Source organism: Aspergillus campestris (genome assembly GCF_002847485.1).
Source record: "Aspergillus campestris IBT 28561 chromosome Unknown P168scaffold_1, whole genome shotgun sequence".
In the NCBI taxonomy this organism is placed as follows: Eukaryota; Fungi; Ascomycota; class Eurotiomycetes; order Eurotiales; family Aspergillaceae; genus Aspergillus; species Aspergillus campestris.
The window spans coordinates 3,438,832-3,463,106 of record NW_020194336.1 but is presented as its reverse complement, the minus strand read 5'-3'; the positions used below and the strand labels follow the sequence as shown (position 1 = coordinate 3,463,106).

Sequence of the window (24,275 nt, the reverse complement as noted above, 5' to 3'; positions counted from 1 at the left end):
CCCCGCAATCTTACCTCATTCCGTCGAGTCGAGTGAGCGACAGCCAATACGACGCTATCTATCAGGCAACGGATCGATTGGCGAACCGAGCGGGGGAATGAAGCCGGGCCATCTCCTGGATCCGAAGGTAGGTAGATAATTTAATGAATGGCCTTGTTCATAACAATTTATAAGATACCTGGTTTGTTGATCCTGGCTTAGGAGGTTGTTGTCGGGTATACTCGGATTATCCCACCTGTGCATTGTCTCGGCCTCATCTTGTCGTCTTGGTTTGGAAGGTTTCTGGTGGAATCTGGAGTTGGCCTGAATTGGCCTGACTGCCTTATGACGTCGTCTCAGATGTATGGTTCGTAGATGGGTGCCTGAGGAGCCGTCCTCACCTCACCAGATCTGATGTGTTGGTTACTATCTCAGTAGATACCATATATGACTGACCTGATAAATATATACCGGCTCAACAAGGAAAGAAGAGAAGAAAAACCCGCATCCCATGTCACCTAAGTCTAGATCTAGACGCCGGAATGATTTTCTAGCTGCTGCGAGGTAAAAAAAGACCAGACGGAGCTGTGTCCTCCGACACTTGGCGTTCGCTGAACTTTCTCTTTCTTCTTTCTTTCACCGTGGATAAATGGGAGGTATAGCTGGTGGGAGGGTGAGGGATCTGCGTGGTACTTTTTTACTTGCTTCCATCGGAGGTATATTGGGTGATGGGATTGGATTGGGCTGGTGGGTGGCTTGGGAGGGGTACTTACTGGACTTGTTTATTTTTACTTTTTGAAAGTATTGGGGGATGATTGTGTGTATACTGTATAGAGCTGTACATATAGTAAAGAGAATTGAATCAATTGATCGGATGAATAGGTAGAGATCAATGGAGTGATACTCGTGTGTATAGATGGAGAGAGAGCCTGAGGCGGAACACCGTCATCCGATCCAAATTCTTGACGTCTTTCTCTCTTTTCCCCCACTTTCTCCATCAATAAACAAACACATTCAATTAACCATGGAGTATAGGTTAATTCAAATCAAACCCGTCTAGTGCCCAAGAACGGAGTGAGAATTGCCTATTGTTGACATCCCGAGAATTGCCCCACCAACTCATCCTTCTCTTGGTTTTTCCCCCCCACTTCTTCCTCTGCTGCTTCCACTCACTCACTGCCCCTCCATTTCTCTGGAGCTCCATACTCCGATTTCTTATTCTTTATTATTTCTTCCTCCTCCTCCTCTTCTTCTTCTTCCTCTCTTCCCTTCTCCTTCCTCATCCCTCCCTTCATTCATCCATTGTAGTTGTTGATTTCAGGTATGTCTACCCCTCATCTCATCTCATCTCATCATCATCATCATCATAATCACACCCCACCATTACTCTAACTAACCAACTTCTTCAGACTCAGCAATCATGGGCTACTCCGATCTTGATCAGTTGGCTATCAACACGATCCGCCTTCTCGCGGTATGTCATTCTTTTCTGTTCCCTCCAAGAGATGTCTCTATGCCACTGGAGAAATCCTCCGCGTCACACCGGAGCTCCCTCCTATATCGGCCTCTTCCTCTTCTTCCTCTCCGATGACGCATCAAACCGTCTAAGCTCCATATCCTCGCCGGCTTCGGAAATGCCCCTTTCAGCAAACCCGCCCCTCCCTCTCAATTGAAGAAATAAAAAATAAAAATAAAAATCCCATACTGATAGACAGCTCTAGGTCGATGCCACCTTCAAGGCCAACTCCGGTCACCCCGGTGCCCCCATGGGCATGGCCCCCGTCGCTCACGTTCTTTTCAACAAGTTCATGAACTTCAACCCCCAGAACCCCGGCTGGGCCAACCGTGATCGTTTCGTCCTCTCGTACGTTCTTCCCTTGTCGCTCATCATCACCTACTCGCTGGTTGAACAACGCAATGGACATCAAATAATTGACTGACGTGTATAGGAACGGCCATGGCTGCATGCTGCAATATGCTCTCCTGCACCTCTTCGGCTACAAGGTCACCATGGACGACCTCAAGAACTTCCGTGTATGTCCCTGCAAATTCATCTCTCTCTACTAAACACCTCTGATTGTTATCCAGCAAGTCGACAGCATCACCCCCGGCCACCCCGAGGCCCACGATACCCCCGGCATTGAGGTCACCACCGGCCCTCTGGGTCAGGGCTTCGCCAACGCCGTCGGTCTCGCCATGGCTCAGGCTCACTCCGCCGGCGTCTTCAACAAGCCCGGCTACAACCTCTTCGACAACTACACCTACATGTTCTTCGGTGATGGCTGCGCCATGGAGGGTATCGCCTCCGAGGCCGCCTCCATGGCCGGTCACCTGCAGCTCGGCAACCTGATTGCCATCTACGATGACAACCACATCTCCATTGGTAGGGTCCTATCCTCCATCCCGGAGTTCCCTCCTACGCGATGCTAACCAGTCATACAGACGGCGACACCAAGTGCGCCTTCACCGAGGACGTCACCAAGCGCTTCGAGGCCTACGGCTGGCACACCGTCTGGGTCAAGGACGGTGACAACGATCTCGAGGCCATCGAGGCCGCCATCAAGGAGGCCCGCGCGGTCACCGACAAGCCCTCCATGATCCGTCTGACCACCACCATCGGTTTCGGTTCCAAGCTCCAGGGCACCGGCGGTGTCCACGGCAACCCCCTCAAGGCCGACGACAGCGAGGGTGTCAAGGCCCGCTTCGGCTTCGACCCCAAGCAGTCCTTCGTCGTCCCCCAGCAGGTCTACGACCTCTACCACAAGCACGCCGCCGAGGGTGCCGCCAAGGAGCAGGAGTGGAACCAGCTCCTCCAGAAGTTCGGCGCCGAGTACGCCGCCGAGCACGCCGACCTCACCCGCCGTCTCTCCGGCAAGCTCCCCGAGGGCTGGGAGAAGAGCCTGCCTGTCTACAAGTCCACCGACGCCGCCGTCGCCTCCCGCAAGCTGTCCGAGACCGTCCTCGAGAAGATCCACGACGTCATCCCCGAGCTGCTCTCCGGCTCGGCTGATCTGACGGGCTCCAACAACACCCGCTGGAAGGACGCCGTCGACTTCCAGCCCCCCGTTCTGGGCATCGGCAACTGGGCCGGCCGCTACATCCGCTACGGTGTCCGCGAGCACGCCATGGCCGCCGTCATGAACGGTCTCACGGCCTACGGCGTCAACATCATCCCCGCCGGCGGCACCTTCCTCAACTTCGTCTCCTACGCCGCCGGTGCCGTCCGTCTCTCCGCCCTCTCCCGCGTCCGCGCCATCCACGTCGCCACCCACGACTCCATCGGTCTGGGTGAGGACGGCCCCACGCACCAGCCCATCGAGACCCTGGCCCACTTCCGTGCCCTCCCCAACTGCATGGTCTGGCGCCCGGCCGACGGCAACGAGACCAGCGCCGCCTACTACTCCGCCCTCACCGCCAAGCACACCCCCAGCATCCTGGCCCTCACCCGCCAGAACCTGCCCCAGCTGGAGAACAGCAGCATCGAGGCCGCCATCAAGGGTGCCTACGTCGCCGTCGAGGACCCCAGCGCCACCGTCACCCTCATCTCCACCGGCTCCGAGGTCAGCATCTGCATTGACGCCGCCAAGAACCTCAAGGAGAAGCACGGCGTCGCCGCCCGCGTCGTCTCCGTGCCCTGCTTCGAGGTCTTTGACGCCCAGGACAAGGCCTACAAGCTCCAGGTTCTCCCCGACAACATCCCCATCCTGTCCGTCGAGGCCCTCTCCACCATGGGCTGGGAGCGCTACTCGCACGAGCAGTTCGGTCTCAACCGCTTCGGCGTGTCGGGTCCCTACAAGGAGGTTTACGCGGTATGTCCCCCATCTTTTCTTTTCTTTCCTTTCCCTTTTCTCTCTCATGACTATATACTAATCTCTGGCAGAAATTCGAGTTCACCCCCGAAGGCATCAGCAAGCGTGCCCTGGCCACCATCGACTTCTACAAGGGCCAGCCCGTGCGGTCGCCCGTCAACCGTGCTTTCCAGCAGATCTTGTAAAGGTGTGATGGTTAACTGAATGAATTTTCTTATGTTTATTTTCCTTTATTTAAATTAAATTGTTGCTCTTGATGTCTGATTTTGAGAGACTGTGAAAAGTCCCTGGGAAAGTAAGTCCCCAAGGACCCGGGAAGAATGAAGAGTGGATAAGGACCATCTAGATGAATCTTTTAGAGGCAGCAAAAGAATACCATGGGTTAATCTGCGTTCAACTCTGTTCATTACGTGATCGATGGGGTCTTAAGCGTAGAAATGATTATGTAGTTAAGTAGACATCGCAATAATCGGTGGAAGATCGGAAATGCATGCTCAGAAGCAGATGGATCCGGGAGTACTCGTATCTAGAGATCTGGGGAGATGTCTGGACGGATAGATTGTAGTCATACATACATACCCTGACCGCGTGATCATACAATTATACAGAGGGGAAGAGATATAGATAATGTAAGTATAAAACATGGATTGAATAATCTCATCATCGTCAGATCGTCACTAATAATGCGTCCCACCAGCAGCACCCGTGCGGATGTCCCACTTGGAAAAGAAAAGAGGAAAAAAGGAGATATTAAACCGACACTGCTAGACATACTGTCGGAGAGACGATACCCATTTGTTCGAGGTAATGATATAAAGACATGATCTAATGGGATTTGTTTCAAACTTTTGTTTTTTTGTTCGTTGGGTTCGTTATTTTTCATTGTTTTAAAAAAAAAATCTCTAGTTCAGGAGCTTGCGGGCAAAGTTGGGCAGGACGAAGCTGGCACGGTGAACATCCGAGTTGTAGTAGCGGCAGAGACGCTCCTCCTCCTCGCGGGACCAGGAGCGGATGGGCTCGCGGACGTTACGGGAGGCGTCCTTGCAGCAGACCATGAAGCCGATCTGGCCGGAGGGGTAGGTGGGGATGGTGGTGTAGGCGTATTCGGCGACGGGGAAGACCTCCTTGCAGGCCTTGCGGAGGTCGGCGATCAGGGAGAGATGGAGCCATTGGTTCTCGGCTGTGGTTTGAAAAACACGAATCCAAACCGTTCCCATGCCGAGAGGCGAGGGTGGTTTGGGACGCAGATTGGTTAGCTTGTGATTCTTAGGACTACGTGGACGAGAGAGAAGAGAGGAGGAGAGAGAGAGAGGAGAGGGGATGAGAAGAGAGAAGAGAGGAGAGGGGAGAAGAAGAGAATTGGAAGAGAGATAGATGGAAGGAGGGAGAGGGCATGTGTAAAATAATTGGGTAATAAGAAAGGCGACGAACAACCTTGTGTGGTGATAACACCTCCATCACGGAGCGCACCGTTCAGGAGCTCAAAGTAGGGCTTCTGGAAGAGGCTCTCGGCGGGGCCCTCGGGGTCGGAGCTGTCAGTGATGATCACGTCGAACTCGTTCTTGCGAGCCTTGAGGAACTCGAAGCCGTCACCGATGTGGGTCTTGACGTTAGGGTGCTGGAAGCCGATGCTCATGCCGGGCAGGTACTTCTTGGAGACACGGATGACGGCCTGGGGGTCTGTTAGACTGGCCATTGGGAGGGAAGGACGTAGATGAAGATACCTCGTCAATGTCGCAGAGGATGGCCTCCTCGACGGACTCGTGCTTGACGACCTCACGGAGCACACCACCATCACCACCACCGATGACCAGGACCTTCTTGGGGTTGGGGTGGGCGTTCATGGCGAGGTGAGTGATCATCTCCTGGTAGCTATGGGGTGGTTAGTGGGGGTATATAAGTCGAAAGTCTCGAGACATACGAGAACTCATCGCGCTCGGTGCACTGGATGACGTTGTCCAGGACCAGGACGGTGCCGTAGTCGCTGCTCTCGAAGACGAGGACATCCTGGTACTTGGACTTCTCGTGGTGCAGGATCTGGTTGACCTTGAGGTTCATGGCCTGACCGGGCCACATGACGGACTGCTCGGAGAACCAGCCATCTGGAGGAGGATAGAGTCAGTGGGAATCCTGATTAGAAGCTGGAGGTAACAGTCCCAAGTCAATTGACCTCAGAGACCAATTCTTCTTGGATGTTGGTGGGGTTGGCTCTGAGGCAACTGGCGAGTGGGATGGAGGGGTAAGAGAGGGGAGACTAACCCTTGATGGTGGGGTGGGTGATGTCGCTCATGGTGATGGAGGAGAAGGGGGAATGTAAAGGACGATGAGAGAGAGAGAAAGATGCGTGAGGAGAGGAAAGAAAAGAAGAAGAGGAGGGGAAGAAGAGAGGAGGAAGAGGAGGATGAAAAGCCGGGCGAAACAAGCGAAGAGAGAATCGGGCCGCCGTGTGGGTGTGGGGGAACATCAGATTTCTCCTACTCAATTATACCGTATAGTAGTAACTTAGTGAGGCTTTTTATTATTCTAATTTAGTTTAGTTTGTTTCATTTTTTCATGTTCTTTTTACATTCTACTACTAGAATCATGCTTCCCTGCATAAATTTCAGACGAGTGGGGGAAATGAACCATTCAGCGTCGTCCGGATGCGGATGACCAGCCAGCGGTACTTTTACCCAATTCAGCCTAGAGATGCCTATCTCAACATGATAAATAGAACAGAATATAAAGATAAAGAAGTAGAGGAAGAAGATATAGAACGATCGATTGCTCTAATTAATGTACAGCGCAATCCAAACACGAGATTCCTCCATTTATTCGTCACCACCCTCGGCGAGACGACCGGGCTTGGATTGCAGGTAGTGGTTGCTGAATATTGTTAGTCATTATACCAACTAATTGTACAACACTTGCACAAAGGAGAGCAAGCAGAGATATAGGAGATATAGGAGAAGAACATACCGCTCAATGGCCCAGTTCATGGCGGCGTAAGCGGCAACGAACGGAGGAACGACATAGAGCACCTGGGCCTTGCAGCGACGGAAGGTGTTGAAGATGGCCGCGTTGAAGGCACCGGCCAGCGGGCGCTGACGGTTGGGCGACAGGGAGTAGGTCGCGATGCGCTGGGGGGTAGGGCAGCCTGAAGTCGATCGTCGATCAGTATGTGTTTCCAATTCCATTACTCTTAACACCTCAACCCTCGCAATGACCCTCGTAACGACCCTCGCAATCGTAGCATAGCGCCGAACCAATTCCTCACAGACCCAGGGTCCAATTGACCAACTGCGGTCGGGCGTTCGGGGTTGATTGTTCGGAGCGATACTTGATACTCGCAGGGGTCGTCGTCGTCGGGTCGACGGTCGTTCACGGAGTCGTCTTTCTCGAACACTTACCGAAGTTACCCCAGCCACCCATGAACCTAAATCACCCAATGATTAGCAATTGCATCACTCCAGTAGATCGATTGAAAGTCGCGAGAAAGGCCAATCCAGTAACCCGACGTCTCCGACACCAGCAAGGAGAGACGCCGACCGGACGACCGAGGGGTAGAATACTCACACGCCGTTCTTAGGATCAATAGAGCCAGCACCCATGATGAATGTGTTTATAGACTGAAGAGAGGAAGGGAAAGAAAGGTACCAGAAAAGAGTGAAGACAGACCAAGAAAGCAAAGGAAAAGGCGAGGTTAACAAGTCGGGCCAAAACGGCAGAGAGAGCGAGGTGAGCCTTTCCGCCTGGAACTAAACCCGATCGGGACCGCAGCAAAACCGCTCGGAACATCATCTTCTCCATCCTCAACTCATCAGTTCTCTCTCCTCTTGTCCTTCTCCTCACCCCCCCCACCCTTCATCCCCCACGAATCCTCCACCATGTCCTCCCGCCTTTCCACCTATATCTTCCGGCTCGGTGTCCCCATCTTCCTGGGTACCACCGCCATCCAGTCCTCCATCTACGATGTCCGAGGTGGTACCCGTGCCGTCATCTTCGACCGCATCTCCGGTGTGCAGGAGAAGGTCATGAACGAGGGCACGCATTTCCTGATCCCCTGGTTGCAGAGGGCCATTATCTACGATGTGCGCACCAAGCCGCGTAACATCTCCACCACGACGGGGAGTAAGGATCTGCAGATGGTCAGCTTGACGCTGCGAGTGCTGCACCGTCCGGACGTGCCCAGGCTGCCAGCTATCTACCAGGTACCCCCCTCCTTGAATCGAATGGAAGAGAGAGATATATAAAGAAAGTAAGCTAACGGAATAGTCTTACGGCACCGACTACGACGAACGAGTCCTCCCCTCCATCGGCAACGAAGTCCTCAAAGCCATCGTCGCCCAATTCGACGCCGCCGAGCTCATCACCCAGCGTGAGGCCGTGTCGAACCGCATCCGCACCGATCTGATGAAGCGCGCATCGCAGTTCAACATCTCCCTGGAGGACGTCTCCATCACGCACATGACCTTCGGCAAGGAGTTCACGCGCGCCGTCGAGCAGAAGCAGATCGCGCAGCAGGATGCCGAGCGCGCCCGCTTCATCGTCGAGAAGGCCGAGCAGGAGCGCCAGGCGAACGTCATCCGCGCCGAGGGTGAGGCCGAGAGTGCCGATATCATCAGCAAGGCTGTCAGCAAGGCCGGTAGCGGACTCATTGAGATCCGTCGCATTGACGCCAGCAAGGAGATTGCGCAGACGCTGTCCAAGAACCCCAACGTTACTTATCTGCCGGGGAATGATGGCAAGGATGGGGGTAAAAGCACCAGCTTGCTCTTGGGGTTGAGGAGCTAGTTTTTTTTTTTCTTATTTCTTCTTCTTTATTTCTTTTTGTTCACGATTCTGCAAAGTAATTGATTGACTGGATGGGTTGGGCGTCGCATCGATTTCACTTTATGTTCAAACACCTGTAGCAATATCACTCCTCGCTCGACAAGCCTTTTACCACTTTGATTTGCGTATGCTCTATATACACTCATATAAACATAAACCAAAAAAAAAAAAAGAAAAAGAAAGATTAAACCCTCCGATAAAGATGCACCTGAAACCTCATATCCTCCAACCCGGCCCCCTCCCCAACCACATAACTCAACCGACTCGCCTCCCGCCTCCACCACCGCGAATCCCTCGAATACACCCTCTCCCACTTGCCCCCGGCAACAGACAGCAGCGCATGATCCAGCAGGAACTTCATCGGGTAGCGCCGCTCGGGTGCGCCCTCTTTCTCACCGCTGCCATCACCGGATGACTGACGCGCCAGCCGCAGCGTGGAGTAACTGCCGGGGCTGTCGACGACGAGGAGAAGAGAGCCTGCTTGGACGAGGTCTGTGATGCGCAGGAGGAGAGATGTGGCTTTTGCCATGGAGGTGGAGAAGAGTTCGTTGAGGGTGAACATTAGGGTTATTATTGTTGGGGTTTCCTTTTTGGTTGTAGTGGTAGGATCGAGAGAGAGAGAATCAAGTGAGAGGGTGTTGTCGTCGTTAAAGTAGAGAAGACTCTTGAGTTCCTCGTCGGGTATAGAGAGTATGTCTGCGCGACGGAAGCGGACTTGAAAATCTGTATCCTCCTTCTCATTCTCCTCTCCCTGCTGCTCCAACTGACCAGAAGTACCAGTAAACCTCGCCAAAGGCGCAGGATGCGACCTCCCACTAGGAACAGCATCAGAGCGCACAGCAGAGTCCAACCTGCGCACAACCCCAGACCAGTCGGCAATATCGACAGCCGTAACAGCGAGACTCGGTCTTCCAGACATCTCCCCTCCAGAAGGAACTCCGTTGACCAAATCCCTCATCGCAGCAGCAAGCGCAACAATCTCCGCTCCCGCGCCGCCGCCTAGACACACTACATGCGTTGTCGTCGTATCCACCTCAGCAGAAGTAATAGCACCACCCGTAGAATCCAAAACCCCCAAAACAGCCCCAACAACCCCCTAAACAGGCCCGCATACCCCAACGCCCTCGTCGCGCTCCAGCGCAGGGCATAAGCGCGCAGCAGGTCGTCGTCTGCGTCTGTGAAGGCGGAGTCGAAGTCCCTGTTGTAGAGGTGGGATTTGATGGTTTGGATTAGAGATTTTGTATTGAGGGTTCCTTCTGCTGGTTCTGCTTCTGCTGTTGCTGTAGTCTCTGGTTCTGTTGTTGTTGTTGTTGCTGCTGTAGACTCTGTCTCTGCAGTATCTGCAGTCTCTGCTTCTGCTTCTGCAGTACCCGCATTTTCCATGGACAAAGCAGTCACCTCACGACTACCTCCCGTACTGATACCACCAAGTCCATTAGAATAAAGCAACGCATACTTAAAAACATTAAGCATAAGCTGCTGCAGCGTAACCGGGACAGTCTCAGCGAAAAGATCACCATCACCGTCTTTGGAGTCCGCTGTTGGCTCCGCAGGGCCCGTCGTCTTCTTGTCTTTCTTGAGATCGTCGCGGGGTTGCTGAGGGAGGTGTTTGGGGGGTTTGGCGGGGGGCCGCCTCTGTGTTTTCTTTTGGGGGGGCGCATTTTCTTTTTTCTTTTTTATGAATAATATATATATAGAGTGTCAATATACAAATTTTTTTGTTATATATCTGGCTGGGTATATATGTTGGATGTATTTGATGGTCTGGTATAAAATTATGTTTCGGAAGAGATTTTTCAAGGTGGATGATGATGATGGCTCGGCCCGTGAACGTATCCGTCATTCTCTATTACCTTCTCTACTACATACGTACTATACATCCTTTCGACTACAGCTGTACGAGTAGATGGTAAATGTAGTCAGACTGATAAATTGTTTGTACTCAGACTGTATTGTAGTCAGACTAATGTAGTTGTCACTACCATCTGATCTCCACGCCGATCCCCGTACTCTCAACAATCAAGGAAAGAATGATCCCACCAGATATATCTGACAAGGCCAATAAGACAATGCCATGGCGGCAATGTAGATAAAGTAGACAGTGATCCATACATAAAATATGGGAAAAGATAAAGATATCAAGGAGGGCTCAGAACGAATGCAGGGAACGAAATGCTTGTCCATCAAGTGTAATCGGACATTAACGAGAGTCGAGAATAATAGAAGAAAAAAACACAGAGCATCATACATACTCTTACGCTTGAAACGACATACCGAGAAAAATGAAGAAGGGAAGAAAAAGAGATTCGTCAGACCCAAACGAGAAAAGAAGAAAGGCTGGACTGAACAGGAAGATAGAAGGGTCTCGGAAATAAAAAGTGAAGTGAAACGAAATTAGAATGAACAATCCGCCAAAATACCATATCGAAGAAATCGTAATCCAGATGGCTATTTACACGCACGAAAACGTCCCAGTATCCGGAGCGCTCAAGAAGGCCGATCTTCGTGGACAGTCCGTTGGGACGACGGCCGATCCTTGTCTTTCGTCCGCCAAAATTGCATCAGACGGCTGATCCGGCGACCCTTCCGTTTGGCCTTGTCAGGCTCGTCTCCCGGCGGCTTCTCCTCGTGACGGAGCTTGCTCCGTTCTGCGTTCGGGCCCACCACCAGCTTAGATAGGCTGGCAAAGCTCGATCGCTTCGAAGAGTTGGCCTGGCTCGTGCGACGGGGCACCGTGGCGGAAAACGACGCCGAGCGATCCGTCGACAGCCGCCGCCGGGGGAAGAAACTGGCCGAGAACCGGTTCAGCGTGTTTGTCATGGTGGATGCGCTGCTGGTGAGCGAAGGGACGTCGTCCGACGACGCGTGCGGGAAATCCATGTAGGGATGATGCGACGGATTGGAGAACTTCCGGTCGGTGGACGACGTCGCGATCGATCGAGGGACGTCGGAGGAGGAGCCGGTGAGGATCGGCGACGGGAATGAGGAGTTGGAAAGGGAGGCGCCCTGGAGGGAGAAGTGCGGGATATTCGGCGGCAGCTCGAGCGGAGAGGTGATCGGTCGACGGTCCGCTGGTGCAAACCGCGGGGAGACATCCGGACTGTGTGGGATCGGCATCCGCCGGAAATGGTCCAACGGGGCGTCAGTCGGAGCCCGCCGGGGGTCAACAAACGGATCCTTCACTTCCGGGGCGGGACCCGGGGCTCTCGAGCTGGCTGGTCGCATGGACATCTCGGCGTTCCGATCGGATCGGACACTGGGCTCAAGAACCTCCTCCTCCGCCGCCGCCGTTCCCCGCGTCGGGGTGCCTCGACCAGCTTCCGGATCCACTGGCTCAGTGGTGGGCCGGTGGGCCAGCGTATCGGAGCTGTCCCCGCTGTCCTGGGAATGTCGATCGCTCTCATCGGTGGAGGAGAAGACGGGGTACGATTGGGCGCGCCCCCGGTCTTCACTCTTCTTGGGAGATGCACTCGTGGCCGCCAAAAAGGCATCCTCTTCTTCTTCGTAGAACACGTCCGGATTGTCCAACGAGGGGTTGTTGGCGAGCCGGGCGCTCCCCAGGAAACTACGGTCGAAGGGGGGCATCTCCGGAGCACTCTCGGCGCGCCGATGATAACGCATCTCCGGGCCAACGAACTCTCCGCGACGCCCTCCACTGTACATCCGCTTGGTCGCGGCGGAGAATCCACTTTCCGGTCGGTCCTTGCGCATGTCGGGCGTGTTGAAGGGGCCGAGCGCCGCATCCAAGTCGATGATGGGACTTAGCACATCACGCTGGGGCTCGCTGTTTTGCTCGTAGAAACTCCGGGGCTTCCACGCAGTTTCCAACGAGGGCGTGGGCTCGACGACGTCCTCGGCGGACGAGGAGAGGGACCCGGGCCCGTCGGGACGGGTGGGCGTCCGCAGGACAACGGTGTTGTCGTCGTCAAAATCCACATCCAGTCCCGAGCCGACATCCGAGTTGGTCCTGGTGAGCACCGGGGGCGGAACCCGCTTCGTCCCCAGATCCGCTTTCGGTTGCTGTTTCTTGCCTTTACTCTTGCTCCTCGTCAGGATGGCTCCCGCCCACGAGCGCACCTTCTTCTGTCGCCGCTTCGCTTTGGAACGCTTCTTGGCCGTGCCGGCATCCAGATCGTGCTCGTCCTCGGATGCATCGGAGTGGCCGTCGTCGGACGAGGAATGCCTCGACGAGTCCGTCCAATGGGGATCATCCTCCGTCATGGCGTAATTCTTCCGCAAGGCAGCCTCGAGAACCCCCGAGGACATGCTCTTCCGGAACCGAGAGTGTCCCGCACCGGATAGTGGCCGTTTGGCGCGCGACTCGTTGCTCCCAGGTTCATTCGGACCGAACCAAAAGGATGCATCTGCCGTCCGGGGCCGGGGTCTCGTCTTATCCGCCCGCGACGGTGTCTGGTCGCGGGCGGGCAAGGAATCTAAACTTCTCGTCGGCAATTCAGGACGGACAGTGTCAGAACTCCTGGATTCCTTGGCCGACACGCCCTCATCAACCTCGATGGGCGGGCTGTCCCCGGGGGACTCGGGCGGATCATCCGGCGGGTACGGAGGCAACCTCCCGTCGACCAGGATCTGCGGCGAGGTGGGCGGCGTCACCCGCTGATGGAGGCTGGGACCCGCGTAGGAGACGGGTCGGGTGTTCTCGCCGCCCGTCGTCTGTGATTGGACCGGGTCCGCCGGGGTCGACGGTGCACTCCCGGCGGACGGTTGGATATTGAGCGCATTCTGAATCGCCGTCAAATCGACACTGGAGACGGCGGCGGAGCGGCGGTGGACATGTCGACGGCGGCCCGCGCCACCGGCACTAAATCCAGGTCCGGGGGGAGGGAAAGTAGGCGGCGGTTGGGGAGGTCGTTCGTCCTTGGGCGGACTCCCTTCCCTCTGTCCCCGACTCACCAGGTGTTCCCCGCCGACGAATTCGCTGCATCGCCGGCGATGACCGGCGCCACGGTTCGGGGCAGGCGCGGACAGGGATGGTTGGGTGGTATGCGCGGATCCGGGGTTGAAGGAAAAGGCCGGAAGGGCGGGACGACTCGTAAGCTGGGGATTCGGCGGCGGAGGGTCGTCCGGTGCGCGGGCGGGAAAGACGAACGGCGGGTTGGGCAACGGGGCAGACATGGTGAGGTTGCGGGAGTGTCTGCCAGGAGAATGTGCAGGAGGGCCCATATACTGGGCGAAGGCGGAAGCAGAATGCGGCTGCGGAGGGAGGGAAATCGAGGTCATAATTATCGTTTGTCGGGTCAAATCAATCCTGGAAGTGAACAATCCCACCAGACCAGACACAGGGACCCCCAGACCACAAAGGCTTCCCGAGAGAGGGAGGGAAGTGGATGGAAAGCCGGAGATCGCCTGGCGGTCGTCAAAGCCGCAAGATTCCCATTGATTAAGCGGACGTCAAGCTACACAGCCCAATCACCGAGTGTCAAACTCCGGAGGTGTACAGAGATGCGATATTAACGGGAGAGGAACGAAGGGTCCACGATAATGGTGAAAATTAAATTGAATCGAAAAAGGCCTCCTCGACTGTACAGGTGATCAACGGTCGACTGGATTCCAAGGGGGACGGGCAGGCGACACGGGGAGAACCGGTTGGGTTGAGGGGGGTTTCTTCTTCTTTTTTTGTTTTCTTTCGTTCTTTTTTTGTTCTTGTTTTCTGATTTAATTCTTCGATAGTCGAACCGGACCACGCGAAAGTGAAATTCAAAGTTGGAAAGGAGCGGACGGCCACGGATGGGCCAAGGCAAAAGAATACTGGAGCGGGATGCGGAAGTCGAGAGGGGGTCGATAACGGGAGTAATGAACGAGAGGGAAAGCGGATGAAACCACTTAAACAATAAGAATGATAAATAAAAAGGGTTTGGAGAAAAGAAGGGGGAAAAAAAGAGAGACGAGAGGAAAATGCGGAGGGAGAGGGAGGATCAACCTGGAGGGGAAGAGAGAGAGAGAGGGAGGAAGAGAGGAGAGAGAGAGAGAGAGAGAGAGAGAAGAGAAGAGGAGAGAAGATGAAGTGAGGTCGTAGGAGGGATGGAAGAAAACGAGACCTCCAGGCTCAGGCAGTTCAGGAGGAGCAGAAGGCGGCAGTGAACCAGAAACCAAACCTTACTCGTGGGGGATGGATGGGATTGGTGGGTTGTCCGGGAGGGGGCCATTTCAACGATACCGATACCATCCAGGACGGTAACTTACACCACCTGATCTTTATTACTATTTATTTTCCTCAAAGATTAAGGCATCTCATATCATTCAATACTATTACTGAGGACCACTTATAGATTGGGTATAGTTAGTACAGCTAGATAGGTAAGGTATCTTCCGAACTAATCTATCTCATTACTCAAGACGAGAGTCGATCCATTTTAGTCGTCTCCTCCAATTCCCCTGAAGACTCCCGGTCCAATCCCAGATTGAGATATCCTACAGATTGACCTTCAATATTCACAAAATATAAGACAGAGTATAAAGCATCGATGGTGTAACCACCTTACCCCATACCATACATCCCCCTTGATTGCAGGGCATCAAACCAGCAAAGTTTGGGGTATCGAAATCTCGCTTCAAAGGCCCCGGTGGAGCTGGCCGAGCGCCACCGCTAAACCAGACCCAGTAACTTCCCCTGGACGGGCAAGACTGTGATCCCTGCAATGCGACAAGAATAGAACGCTTGATTTCTTCTCATCTGGTGTCCTTTCTTTGATTGATGCATGGATGAGAAGGCATCTGTCAATCATTTTCAGAAAGGTGGTTTCTCAATTCCAACTTAAGTTATTACCCTCCTTATCTGGCACAGTCGATCCCCGGATCGGTCCCTCAGGCCCCTGTTTGGTCGAGTCCCCAAGGGGCCACCGAACCGGAGATCCTTTCCAGTTCCTGAACGAGCAGCGCCAACTACTAATAGTCTGTTCATAAAGATAGAAACTTATATATGGATCAATGGTATTGTATGATCTATAATTATACTATTTATCTTCTTTCTCTTTCCATCTATATTTGTATCCAATTTGATTTTCTTCTATCTATTATTTATTGATTGATTGATTAATGGTATTATTGATATCGACCCGGAACTTCCCCCCAATTGGCGGAGATGAACATGCGAGTCATCGCCCGCTGCAAGTCCAGCCGTGAGAACAGTTGGCCAGTTATATACAGTTTATACACCTACATTACAACCACCTTGAATACACCAATACGAGGACGACAAACTCAAATTCAAAGACCTCCCACGCATTGGGCGGAAACTTGGCCCCAATATCGGTCGCATCCTTACAGTACTAGGCACTGGCAGCAACTCTATGATCCGAATCAGTTAGACCCGTCTGATTGTGGAATCGGACAGCCAAGGGACGTCAATAGCCTTGATCCCACGCAAGGGCGTCTTCGATTGTGTCTAAGTCAGTCATCCACAATGCATTGTCTATCCTACTGAGAAGTTTAAGCTGTAGGTAGTTCCTACCAGGATAATATAGATCTTACCTTACCGACAATGTGTTTGTGGCTGTCGATACACAAACTACACCGTACTGATGACACCCATTGTTGCCACATATCAATATTTAGTTACCATTACTATCTATAATAACTACCATTTTATTACAATAAGCACTAACCAAACAACCCCCAAATACATACAGTAGAATCACGTCACCAATATGAAAATGATCAAGTCCCCACCAACCGACGAACTAGGGAAATCACCTCCCTTCCCGAACCACGGTTCACCAGTGGGAACGGAATTGTTCTGCCTTCCCTCGTCTTTCTTCCCTCCCGATCCATACGATGGGGATCCGTCAAGTGGAGGCGGATATCCATTCCTTTCTGTCCCCTCCGTCATAGGCAATATTGTATGATGATATTCTTGACACATTATTGGGTCCATGGTGGGACGGATGGGAGGGTTTTCCGCCGAACTGTGGTTCAATCTCGCTCTCTTTGTGTCTCTATTATTATTATTCTAATTTTATGTTTATTTATTTCTCCCTTCTCATGTTTTATTACACCTGTCATGTTCATCCATGGACTAACCCACTCTAACTCTGCGTTCAGACGCCATTCACAGACAGTGGTATAATCTAAACTGTCAGGTCGAATTTATGCATAAAATATTTCATATGATTCTAATCAACACCCACTATCCTACTGTACCTACTCCTAGTATCATCCCATAGAGTACCCGCGCAGTAATCCACGAAGTAGCCCACAGAAGAGTAGATAGTATACCGGTAGATCCCGGCCCTCCCACACCCCTACAACCCTCTGACGATCAAACCATGCGCTTGTTTCGGATGTCGGCGGCAACATTAAAGGATGATGATCTGGCGTGTGATAGTATAATAATACTTATCAGTATAGACTATAGTACACAGTACAGCCGATGCCGAAGGAATGTGAATGTCGGGTTGATACTCCATAAGAGGCTGGTATATGCTAGGTACTGTATATTCCGGGATTGTGTCTCTGCATGTGACGACGACCAGTGGAAAGTACCTCAGGTAGTAAGTAGGTAGGTATCGATGTGTTAGGTGTACAATGGCATAGTGATCATGAAGAAGTAAAGTGAACAGTGGTGTGGCTCAGGTGTATATCGTAGAAATCGAGTCGAGCTTCAAGTATTTTTTCATCCCTCCCACAAGTACGGAGTATCTGCAAGATAAACCACCCCATATCAAATATCAAGACAAGATATAACCCTACGAAGACAATCCCGCAAACAACTTATCGCACGATCAGAATCAGAATCCCCAGACACAGAGCACCCACGAATAAGTAGGTTGGTAGGTAGGCAATCAATCAATCTAGATAAAAACAAGCATACCAAACCCAAGTGTAAATCCTCCTACTCACCCACCAAAGTAATATCCAACTAACTCTTAGTTAAATCAAACAAGTCTATTAATTAAATTAGAAAGCCAACGCATAAACCAGGATGTTATTCCAGTCGAGTCCACATCTCTATTCACCCGATCTAGCAATACCCAATACCCAGGCTAACCAAGTGTCAACCACCTAACTAACAACCTGGACTACTACCGTCGTACCTCGCATGGACTAAACTCCTGATATAACCACCAATACCAGCCAACTCATACACTGAACAAACCTAAGCTAAGAACCCACTGCAGAATGCAATCTACTACCTCACGACCGATAGGTCAGCCCCTCACGAGGACAGGGATCCTTCCCTGTATCTACCTACTCACCTACCTAGCAGAGGAGCAGGGGCCGGGGGTATCCCACGTCTCCGATTCACCCCCCAGATGAAGCATACTGACTAGTTATATAGTTGACCAGGATCGGAAGCAGGATGCTAGCTTCCGCTCGTGAAGATCGCTGAATGGGTACTAATTTCTATATTTGAGGAAGATAAGAGTGTGCACTGCAGACTGCAGGGGTGTGGGAAGACGTGGTGGTTGGTACCTAGGCGGTATCCCCATACCGTCATGCATAAATGAGTCTACATGTGAAGAATGGCTTCTGTAACTGTTCCAGACAATAAAGGGTGGCTGCATTGTAGTAGAATGATGATTCGAGGAATGTACTAGATAATAGGTGGGTAGGTAGTAGATACACACCGAGACGATGTATGTAACAATATGTTGCATTATGTACGACCTGGATGCCGGGATACATAGAGCAAACGGAATCCAAGACAAAGAAATATGATTAAAAAAAGACATCTTACTCCATCGCAAGCAGAACGCCATCGCTTGAAATATGAATCAAATAACAAAGTGATAACCTCCACCGATGCTCTTTGGTATTCTACCGGTTTATGTTTCCACGGCGCCAGGGGAGATGGCGAGAATTACGACCAAAGCCGCGATGATCAATGCAGCAGCGATAAACGCAATGAGAGCGACACTGCCGCGACTTGCGGGGAACTTCCCCCGGATGATCCAGTACTGGCTCTCGAAGTAGCGATGGAACCCGACCAGGAGAATCACTATGGCAACCCCGATGAACGTCGTCCCCAGCGGCTTCCCTATACTCCGCAGTCGCTCGGATTTCGACGCGATTTGAAACGACGCAGTATCGTACATCTGGGGCGATAGGATCGGGGAGAGACCGGCGTGGAGCGGGGCACTGGCCTGCGCCGACGTACTTCCCTGGGAGGTGTTCAGTCGAAACAACTGGGTGATGGCTATCCCTATGGATGCGAAAGCAAGGGACGTCCGCAGCCACGCGAGAAACGTTCGCTCTGGAAGGCTGTCAGCAAGGCGATCGCACGATCCGGTAAAGCAAGTACGCACCTAACGCAAGGTGGTCTCGAGCGACGCTCCCCTTATTTTCTAGCTCGAGGCTCCCATACCGATCCGCCACGCGATGATACCAGGAGTGACGGGCTTCAGCTGAGTCGGTCGGAGAGTCCGGATGTGCCGAATCTGGCGCTGTCGGCTGTCGCTTCAATTGGCTGTTCCTCGCCTCCGATTCCCGATTCCTCAGCCCTTCGGTCGAATTATAGTTGCGCTGCGAGACCCCGTTGCTCACGATCGGGGTCACCTCGTTGACGGACGGGGCGAGCTGACCAGGCGCCGGTGCGCCGGCATAGTTCTGCGAAGTCAAGGGCGATATGCGCGGTCGGCTGCTGTGAGACGAATGGGAAGACGAAGATCGATGCGAAGGAGGTGCAGTGTTGACCCCTCTAGCGTAAGGCTCGGTCAAATCAGAAGATTGCATGATGGCGTGCTCGCCAGGCCAGCTCCGCAAGGGGTTTGTTCCAGTGTAGGGACGATATCTATCATGGGATCTCGAATAGGACGTGAGATAGGTCGGGAGGGGGGTCTATGAATTTACCCCAGCTTTCGGGTGCGGCGGTGGAGATCTTGGGTCTTGGTTTTACGAGATATTCAAATTAGCAACCCACGTCTCCCGAGAAAAGGGAATAGGGGGGAGACAAAGAATTGAGGGGGAACATACTAGCAACAATATATGGGGCAGAAAGGATATATGTGATCTCCCACTATTCTAATAGAATATTTGAACCCAGCTGAGCCGACTGCACTGTGACGCCAGAAAGGAACCTGTTTTATCCGATCAGTTCGCTCGCAATTTTCGTCCGTCATAATGTCACGCGCTCCCAATTCGGTAGACGGTCTTTTCCCCGCTAATCCCGTTTGGTATTACATCACCGCCGATCACATGAGGATCAGTGCGGCAACGCTAAGTCGGATCGAGGAATTGCCGCTGTCGATTGAGGAAGGCGGTCGGATATCTGCTTCCTGTGCACAACACACCGACTGTATGGCAGGCAGATGACTACCCCACAGTGGACAGAGACGAGTGAGATGAACAAGTGCTGCGACTCGAGATGATCAAATGACTGAGTATGTTTGGATTTGTAGGTGGGTGATATGGAAGATGACTGGACGTCCTGACCAGCAGGACTGTCCGAGCTCCACACGTATCACTTTGGTTTACAGTGTCGTTTCTATCATATATGAAAAAAACATCGAAGTGAAAATATAGTTAGCCTACTCGAGCGCAAGTGATATAACATGGATCCCGAACCCCAATATTGACTCCATTGATTTCTACCAGGAAAACTTACCTCTCATCCGAGAATACCTCTATAACAAGACAAGACAAGAAACTAAACCAAACCGCCATTAACCACCTCCAAGGAACCTGAACAACATAGTCAGCATCAAGTGTGGGGATCGCGTTTCCCCCACGGGACAACAACATGGACATAGCCCTCGTCGACCGTGTCATCGTCTCCCGAATCACTACTGGGCCAGGCGATCTCGTGGAGCCTTTCCTCCGCAGCAAAGACAGCATCAACGTCGTTGCCCGAGGGAGTAACAACCTCTAGCAAAAGACCACCCTTGGGGGCATCTCGGGGGAAGGCATGGACGGTTGCGAGTCTGTCTAGCGTGTCTTGGACCGCGGCGTAGTAGATGGCCTGGTTAGAGGGGATGTCGGATTTAGCGATAGACACTAGTGGAAAGTGGACATACAGAATGGGCGACATTTTGCTTGTTTCTGTTGCTTGTCTGATGGTTTGGTATGTTTTGCTGTGGTTGGATAGCGGTGGACTGCTCTATGGATTGGAGGATTGAACTGACCAGATGGAATGAGAAAGCAGTTGCTGATGATTCTTCCAGACAGACCAATATCAATGCGACAGCATGGAGTATTTATATCCAGGGCAGGGCATGCCCCAGATAAATGTCTTTATCAAAGGCATTCTTGACCATCCTCGACGAAGCAATTTCCATTGTCGAGTCGACGAGGTATCGCTCCAATCATCCCTCTCTATAGTCAAACCAAGACCAAACCAGCAGATAGCGACGATATTTCTTTCAATGGCGTTGTCGACAATAAAGAAAGCGAGACAAAGCACTGCACAAAGTCCCTTTATCTTTTCCATCGTCTTTGTCATAACACAATTGTCGTTCTTTGTCGCCATTACTTTGTAACACGGCCTTAGCATGGATTCGATATTGAATACTCGGCCACTATAGTGTTGACGACCCTTCTGTACCTTAGGACATACATCCACTTCCCTTGGACCGGACTATATGAGACTGCAGACATCTCTACAAAGACAGGTACCATCCTGACCATGGAACCGCATCGCGCTATGTCTTCGACTAGCATGTACAGTTAAGGTACCATCTATACTCTATACAATAAAAATGCCTTAAATCCAAGGCATAAGTCACATGACCATACCCAAAGTAGCAAGCGATCGCCATCCCGTGCTTAACCAACTCCGCCTACATGAACATATCCATAAAACCTAGACCAAGTAGCAACGCTATCCATCATATCCTCACACCATACCTCATCCCATACCCTCACAGCTAGATAGAAGAATTCCCCAATAAAGGAGGAGAAAACAAAAGAAAGAAGGAAAAAGAATGGCCGGAGACGAATACTCCACCGGCGGAGGCGGCAAGCTCAAACTCAAGTCGAAAGTGCACGACGGCCGAGTAGACAAGAAGAGCAAGAAGAAGAAGCAGAAAGAGAAGAACAAGACGGAGAGTGCGACTGCTACGCCGGAAGGAGTCGAGAGTGACCAGGGGAGGGGGTTGGCAGAAACGACATCGACAACGATAGCCACGACGCCGGGCGAGTCGAAGAGTCCTGCTCACGATGAGGGTGAAAATGACAATGGCAATGCCAACGAGAGCGAGGGCGGCGTGGTTGTTGGGAAGACGGAGACGGAGAGGAAGTATGAGGATGCGAGGAGAAAGCGGGTGAGTCTATCTTTCTTACCTCATATAGATGCATATTTGTTCTATTTGGAGCTTTGATGGATTATACTAACTAGCTAATTACAGCTCCAAGAACGCCTAAAGCGCGAAGGGGTCAAAACGCACAAGGAGCGAGTGGAGGAGTTGAACAAGTATCTGAGCCGACTGAGTGAACATCACGATATGTATGTCTTCTTCTTCTTCCCAGTCTTTCATCGGCTTTGATTGCATTGCCTCAAATACTAGGCATCACTATTTCATCCGGTGCCCCTAGCTAACTAACTGCCTACAGGCCGAAAATCGGACCGGGTTGATGGTCAAGAATCAATCCTCTGGAGGGACGGGCATTTCAGATTCATTTCAATTTCTTCAACTACCTACCTACTACCTATCTATTTATGTATGTATGTATGTATGTATGTTAAACGAGCACGCTGGGAGGTTCACAACTCAAACCCGATGTGACACTACCTTGCTTCACTTTACTAGTCTGTCCGCCGGTTGGCACAATGTGATACGTTTGGGCTGTTCAGTGGACCCAGCGATGTCGCTAATTGTTTCGGCTCCGACCTGGGTACAATACCTACTGTATTGCCTACGAAGCAGTTTTTGATTACGATAATTAGGCACTTAAACAGGTAAATAGTATGCAGTATATATTGAATGGTTGATAGGTATAGATAATGAGTCTTGGGTTATCTGACAAGCCAGTTCATCAACATTTGGGTAGGATCCGGGTCTCCAAATCTATCCACATGACTGATGACTGAATGGCTGTATATAATGGAAGAATGTAAAGAAATGATGATGATGACGACGGATAATATGATGGAAAATATACCCGTGTCGTCGACCTTGAAGCTCGTTGGAGCTCCCAGTCAAACGACAAACCCAAGCAAGCTGGCTCAATGTCGCTGCCCAAGGTGATTAAAAGAACAAACAAAACTCCTATGTATGAACGCCTCGCGAACCGCAAATTGATCGAAAAACGCCACCCCCTCCCTGAATTGTGACCAGTGGATGAATAAAGGGGAGGCGTATTATGTGGAAAGGTAGAAGACGACCTCCATGCCAGCAATCAAATCCAACACCACGCTAATTCCAAACGGTGTGAACCCGATCGCGACGGGAAGCCGGGATGCAAGACGAAAACGATCGACCTCGCGACGGCGGAGAGAAGCAAGTGCGACAACTCATACGCCCTTGATGACCTGGGTGCGTTCGTTGTTGAGCTTATCGGCGTTGCGGGCGTGGGACTCCTTCTTGCAGTCCTCCAGGCCGGTACACGAGTGGGCTTCGAGCATGCGGTGTTTCGAGCAGAAATGCCCGCTGCAGAAGCTGCAGTCGCCGACGATGCGTTGGGCGGCTTCCTTGCACTCCTTGAAATTGCAGCGAGGCTTGCGGATGGCCATTGTGAGGTGGCGAGGAGAGAAAGGCGGAGAGAGTTGCGGGTAGTGAGGTAGGTGGTGAGGAGGTACCCAAGGGAGGAGGTAGAAGGTAGAAGGTAGGGTGGATGTTCCCGTCGAGAGGAGATTGGATGCGAAAGGCTTGGAAGGGTGGTTGTTTGCGGGGTATTAACAAAGTGGTAGAAGGAAGAGAACAAAGATGTCGACGGGAGGATGAGGGGGACTAAGAGCCTTAAAAGGTGTGGGAAGTAGCGGACGGTAGATAGTAGAGGAGATGGGGTGGAGGTGGAGGGAGGGTGACGTGGAGGGAGGCGACTAATTAAAGGAGAGTTGAGGAGGCGGACCAAGGTTGGAGAAACCCTTTTAGAGTAAGTAGGGTAGTAGGGTAGTAAGGGTAAGGTTGATTAGGTTAAGTTAGGTAGATAAAGTGGTAGTTATAGGGAGGAGTAGATAAGCAGGCGGTCTGGTGTATATATAGGATACTATATTGGGAGGAAGTCGGGGGGCCGGGATAGGAAACAAACCGGGAAGGACGGGATGGGAGTGGAAAAAGAGAGAAGAGAGAAGAATGGACCGAAAAGTGAACGGAAAAATAAAATTACAATCAAATAAATAGAATAAAAAATGAAGGGAGAAAAAGAAAAGCAAAAAGGGAAAAAAAAAAAAAAAAAAAAAAAAAAAAAAAGGTTTAAAGATGAACAGGGTGGTGGCACCTGATGGAGACAAAGAAATCAGAGAGGATGGATTTATTTCGGAGTTGACTTCGTTGAGTGGCAGAGGCAAAAGGCCAGCTAAAAAATCAAAAAAGCCAAATTGGAGGAGGGAGCCGTGACGAGACCAGCATCCAAGAAGGAAGGAGAATGGAATGGGGATGAATTCCAATGAATTGCATGAATGAATCCCAGCTGAGTCACATTAATAATATGGGACTAGTTGAGGTCTAGTCAATACATTGAACGACCGGATCAAACGGGACCAACTATTGTATAGAGTACTCGATAGACATGATAGGAAATCTAGATTCTGGCCGTAATCCTACCTATCTAACAACATAGTGA

General features: G+C 51.7%; 9 protein-coding genes across 9 annotated transcripts; 3 read left to right on the top strand and 6 right to left on the bottom strand.

Moving 5' to 3' along the window:
• The first annotated feature begins 984 nt into the window (after nucleotides 1-984).
• On the top strand, nucleotides 985-4,183 carry tktA (transketolase tktA). The gene is made up of 7 exons (XM_024839222.1): nucleotides 985-1,300; nucleotides 1,389-1,453; nucleotides 1,701-1,843; nucleotides 1,929-2,013; nucleotides 2,068-2,362; nucleotides 2,422-3,788; nucleotides 3,860-4,183. The coding sequence occupies exons 2-7, from the start codon at nucleotides 1,400-1,402 to the stop codon at nucleotides 3,971-3,973; spliced, it is 2,058 nt and encodes a 685-aa protein (XP_024697507.1). The 5' UTR covers nucleotides 985-1,300; nucleotides 1,389-1,399; the 3' UTR covers nucleotides 3,974-4,183.
• A 234-nt stretch (nucleotides 4,184-4,417) lies between these two features.
• Nucleotides 4,418-6,216, bottom strand: P168DRAFT_286988 (spermidine synthase). Its single transcript, XM_024836474.1, has 5 exons — nucleotides 6,048-6,216; nucleotides 5,710-5,890; nucleotides 5,513-5,660; nucleotides 5,223-5,460; nucleotides 4,418-4,968 (listed from the first exon to the last, which is right to left on the bottom strand). Exons 1-5 carry the CDS (start codon nucleotides 6,076-6,078, stop codon nucleotides 4,691-4,693), a joined length of 876 nt encoding a protein of 291 aa, XP_024697506.1. The 5' UTR covers nucleotides 6,079-6,216; the 3' UTR covers nucleotides 4,418-4,690.
• A 312-nt stretch (nucleotides 6,217-6,528) lies between these two features.
• Nucleotides 6,529-7,420, bottom strand: P168DRAFT_323959 (ubiquinol--cytochrome-c reductase subunit 8). The gene is made up of 4 exons (XM_024840760.1): nucleotides 7,344-7,420; nucleotides 7,178-7,203; nucleotides 6,747-6,924; nucleotides 6,529-6,653 (listed from the first exon to the last, which is right to left on the bottom strand). Exons 1-4 carry the CDS (start codon nucleotides 7,376-7,378, stop codon nucleotides 6,599-6,601), a joined length of 294 nt encoding a protein of 97 aa, XP_024697505.1. The 5' UTR covers nucleotides 7,379-7,420; the 3' UTR covers nucleotides 6,529-6,598.
• Nucleotides 7,421-7,609: 189 nt separating this feature from the next.
• Nucleotides 7,610-8,561, top strand: phb1 (prohibitin subunit PHB1; the record flags this gene model as incomplete). Its single annotated transcript, XM_024840759.1, has 2 exons — nucleotides 7,610-7,978; nucleotides 8,043-8,561. Exons 1-2 carry the CDS (start codon nucleotides 7,655-7,657, stop codon nucleotides 8,559-8,561), a joined length of 843 nt encoding a protein of 280 aa, XP_024697504.1. The 5' UTR covers nucleotides 7,610-7,654.
• A 223-nt stretch (nucleotides 8,562-8,784) lies between these two features.
• Nucleotides 8,785-10,480, bottom strand: P168DRAFT_301521 (25S rRNA (uracil2843-N3)-methyltransferase; the record flags this gene model as incomplete). Its single annotated transcript, XM_024838534.1, has 3 exons — nucleotides 8,785-9,415; nucleotides 9,715-10,264; nucleotides 10,474-10,480. 3 exons carry the CDS (start codon nucleotides 10,478-10,480, stop codon nucleotides 8,785-8,787), a joined length of 1,188 nt encoding a protein of 395 aa, XP_024697503.1.
• Nucleotides 10,481-11,043: 563 nt separating this feature from the next.
• Nucleotides 11,044-14,058, bottom strand: P168DRAFT_26302 (putative cell wall proline rich protein). Its single transcript, XM_024834775.1, has one exon. The coding sequence runs from the start codon at nucleotides 13,836-13,838 to the stop codon at nucleotides 11,088-11,090; it is 2,751 nt and encodes a 916-aa protein (XP_024697502.1). The 5' UTR covers nucleotides 13,839-14,058; the 3' UTR covers nucleotides 11,044-11,087.
• A 4,094-nt stretch (nucleotides 14,059-18,152) lies between these two features.
• On the bottom strand, nucleotides 18,153-19,639 carry P168DRAFT_286984 (uncharacterized protein). The gene is made up of 3 exons (XM_024836473.1): nucleotides 19,530-19,639; nucleotides 18,863-19,441; nucleotides 18,153-18,810 (listed from the first exon to the last, which is right to left on the bottom strand). The coding sequence occupies exons 2-3, from the start codon at nucleotides 19,287-19,289 to the stop codon at nucleotides 18,383-18,385; spliced, it is 855 nt and encodes a 284-aa protein (XP_024697501.1). The 5' UTR covers nucleotides 19,290-19,441; nucleotides 19,530-19,639; the 3' UTR covers nucleotides 18,153-18,382.
• A 1,726-nt stretch (nucleotides 19,640-21,365) lies between these two features.
• P168DRAFT_301519 (DUF1754-domain-containing protein) lies at nucleotides 21,366-22,337 on the top strand. The gene is made up of 3 exons (XM_024838533.1): nucleotides 21,366-21,814; nucleotides 21,899-21,996; nucleotides 22,104-22,337. Exons 1-3 carry the CDS (start codon nucleotides 21,476-21,478, stop codon nucleotides 22,123-22,125), a joined length of 459 nt encoding a protein of 152 aa, XP_024697500.1. The 5' UTR covers nucleotides 21,366-21,475; the 3' UTR covers nucleotides 22,126-22,337.
• A 514-nt stretch (nucleotides 22,338-22,851) lies between these two features.
• P168DRAFT_314948 (uncharacterized protein) lies at nucleotides 22,852-23,223 on the bottom strand (the record flags this gene model as incomplete). Its single annotated transcript, XM_024839852.1, has 2 exons — nucleotides 22,852-22,971; nucleotides 23,011-23,223. 2 exons carry the CDS (start codon nucleotides 23,221-23,223, stop codon nucleotides 22,852-22,854), a joined length of 333 nt encoding a protein of 110 aa, XP_024697499.1.
• Nucleotides 23,224-24,275: the final 1,052 nt, after the last annotated feature.

Excerpts from the sequence above, each read along its gene's own strand:
- P168DRAFT_323959 (XM_024840760.1), bottom strand. The coding sequence starts at position 7,378 with ATGGGTGCTGGCTCTATTGATCCTAAGAACGGCGT. Across the intron at positions 6,925-7,177 it reads GGGTGGCTGGGGTAACTTCG|GCTGCCCTACCCCCCAGCGC; the intron begins GTAAGTGTTCGA and ends GATCGACTTCAG. Across the intron at positions 6,654-6,746 it reads ATGAACTGGGCCATTGAGCG|CAACCACTACCTGCAATCCA; the intron begins GTATGTTCTTCT and ends AACAATATTCAG.
- P168DRAFT_301519 (XM_024838533.1), top strand. The coding sequence starts at position 21,476 with ATGGCCGGAGACGAATACTCCACCGGCGGAGGCGGCAAGCTCAAACTC. Across the intron at positions 21,815-21,898 it reads AGGATGCGAGGAGAAAGCGG|CTCCAAGAACGCCTAAAGCG; the intron begins GTGAGTCTATCT and ends AGCTAATTACAG. Across the intron at positions 21,997-22,103 it reads CTGAGTGAACATCACGATAT|GCCGAAAATCGGACCGGGTT; the intron begins GTATGTCTTCTT and ends AACTGCCTACAG.
- P168DRAFT_26302 (XM_024834775.1), bottom strand. The coding sequence starts at position 13,838 with ATGACCTCGATTTCCCTCCCTCCGCAGCCGCATTCTGCTTCCGCCTTC.
- tktA (XM_024839222.1), top strand. The coding sequence starts at position 1,400 with ATGGGCTACTCCGATCTTGATCAGTTGGCTATCAACACGATCCGCCTT. Across the intron at positions 2,014-2,067 it reads ACGACCTCAAGAACTTCCGT|CAAGTCGACAGCATCACCCC; the intron begins GTATGTCCCTGC and ends ATTGTTATCCAG. Across the intron at positions 2,363-2,421 it reads TGACAACCACATCTCCATTG|ACGGCGACACCAAGTGCGCC; the intron begins GTAGGGTCCTAT and ends CCAGTCATACAG.
- P168DRAFT_286988 (XM_024836474.1), bottom strand. The coding sequence starts at position 6,078 with ATGAGCGACATCACCCACCCCACCATCAAGG. Across the intron at positions 5,461-5,512 it reads TCCTCTGCGACATTGACGAG|GCCGTCATCCGTGTCTCCAA; the intron begins GTATCTTCATCT and ends ACAGACCCCCAG. Across the intron at positions 4,969-5,222 it reads AGGTGTTATCACCACACAAG|CCGAGAACCAATGGCTCCAT; the intron begins GTTGTTCGTCGC and ends TTCAAACCACAG.
- P168DRAFT_286984 (XM_024836473.1), bottom strand. The coding sequence starts at position 19,289 with ATGCAATCTTCTGATTTGACCGAGCCTTACGCTAGAGGGGTCAACACT. Across the intron at positions 18,811-18,862 it reads TCGAGACCACCTTGCGTTAG|AGCGAACGTTTCTCGCGTGG; the intron begins GTGCGTACTTGC and ends ACAGCCTTCCAG.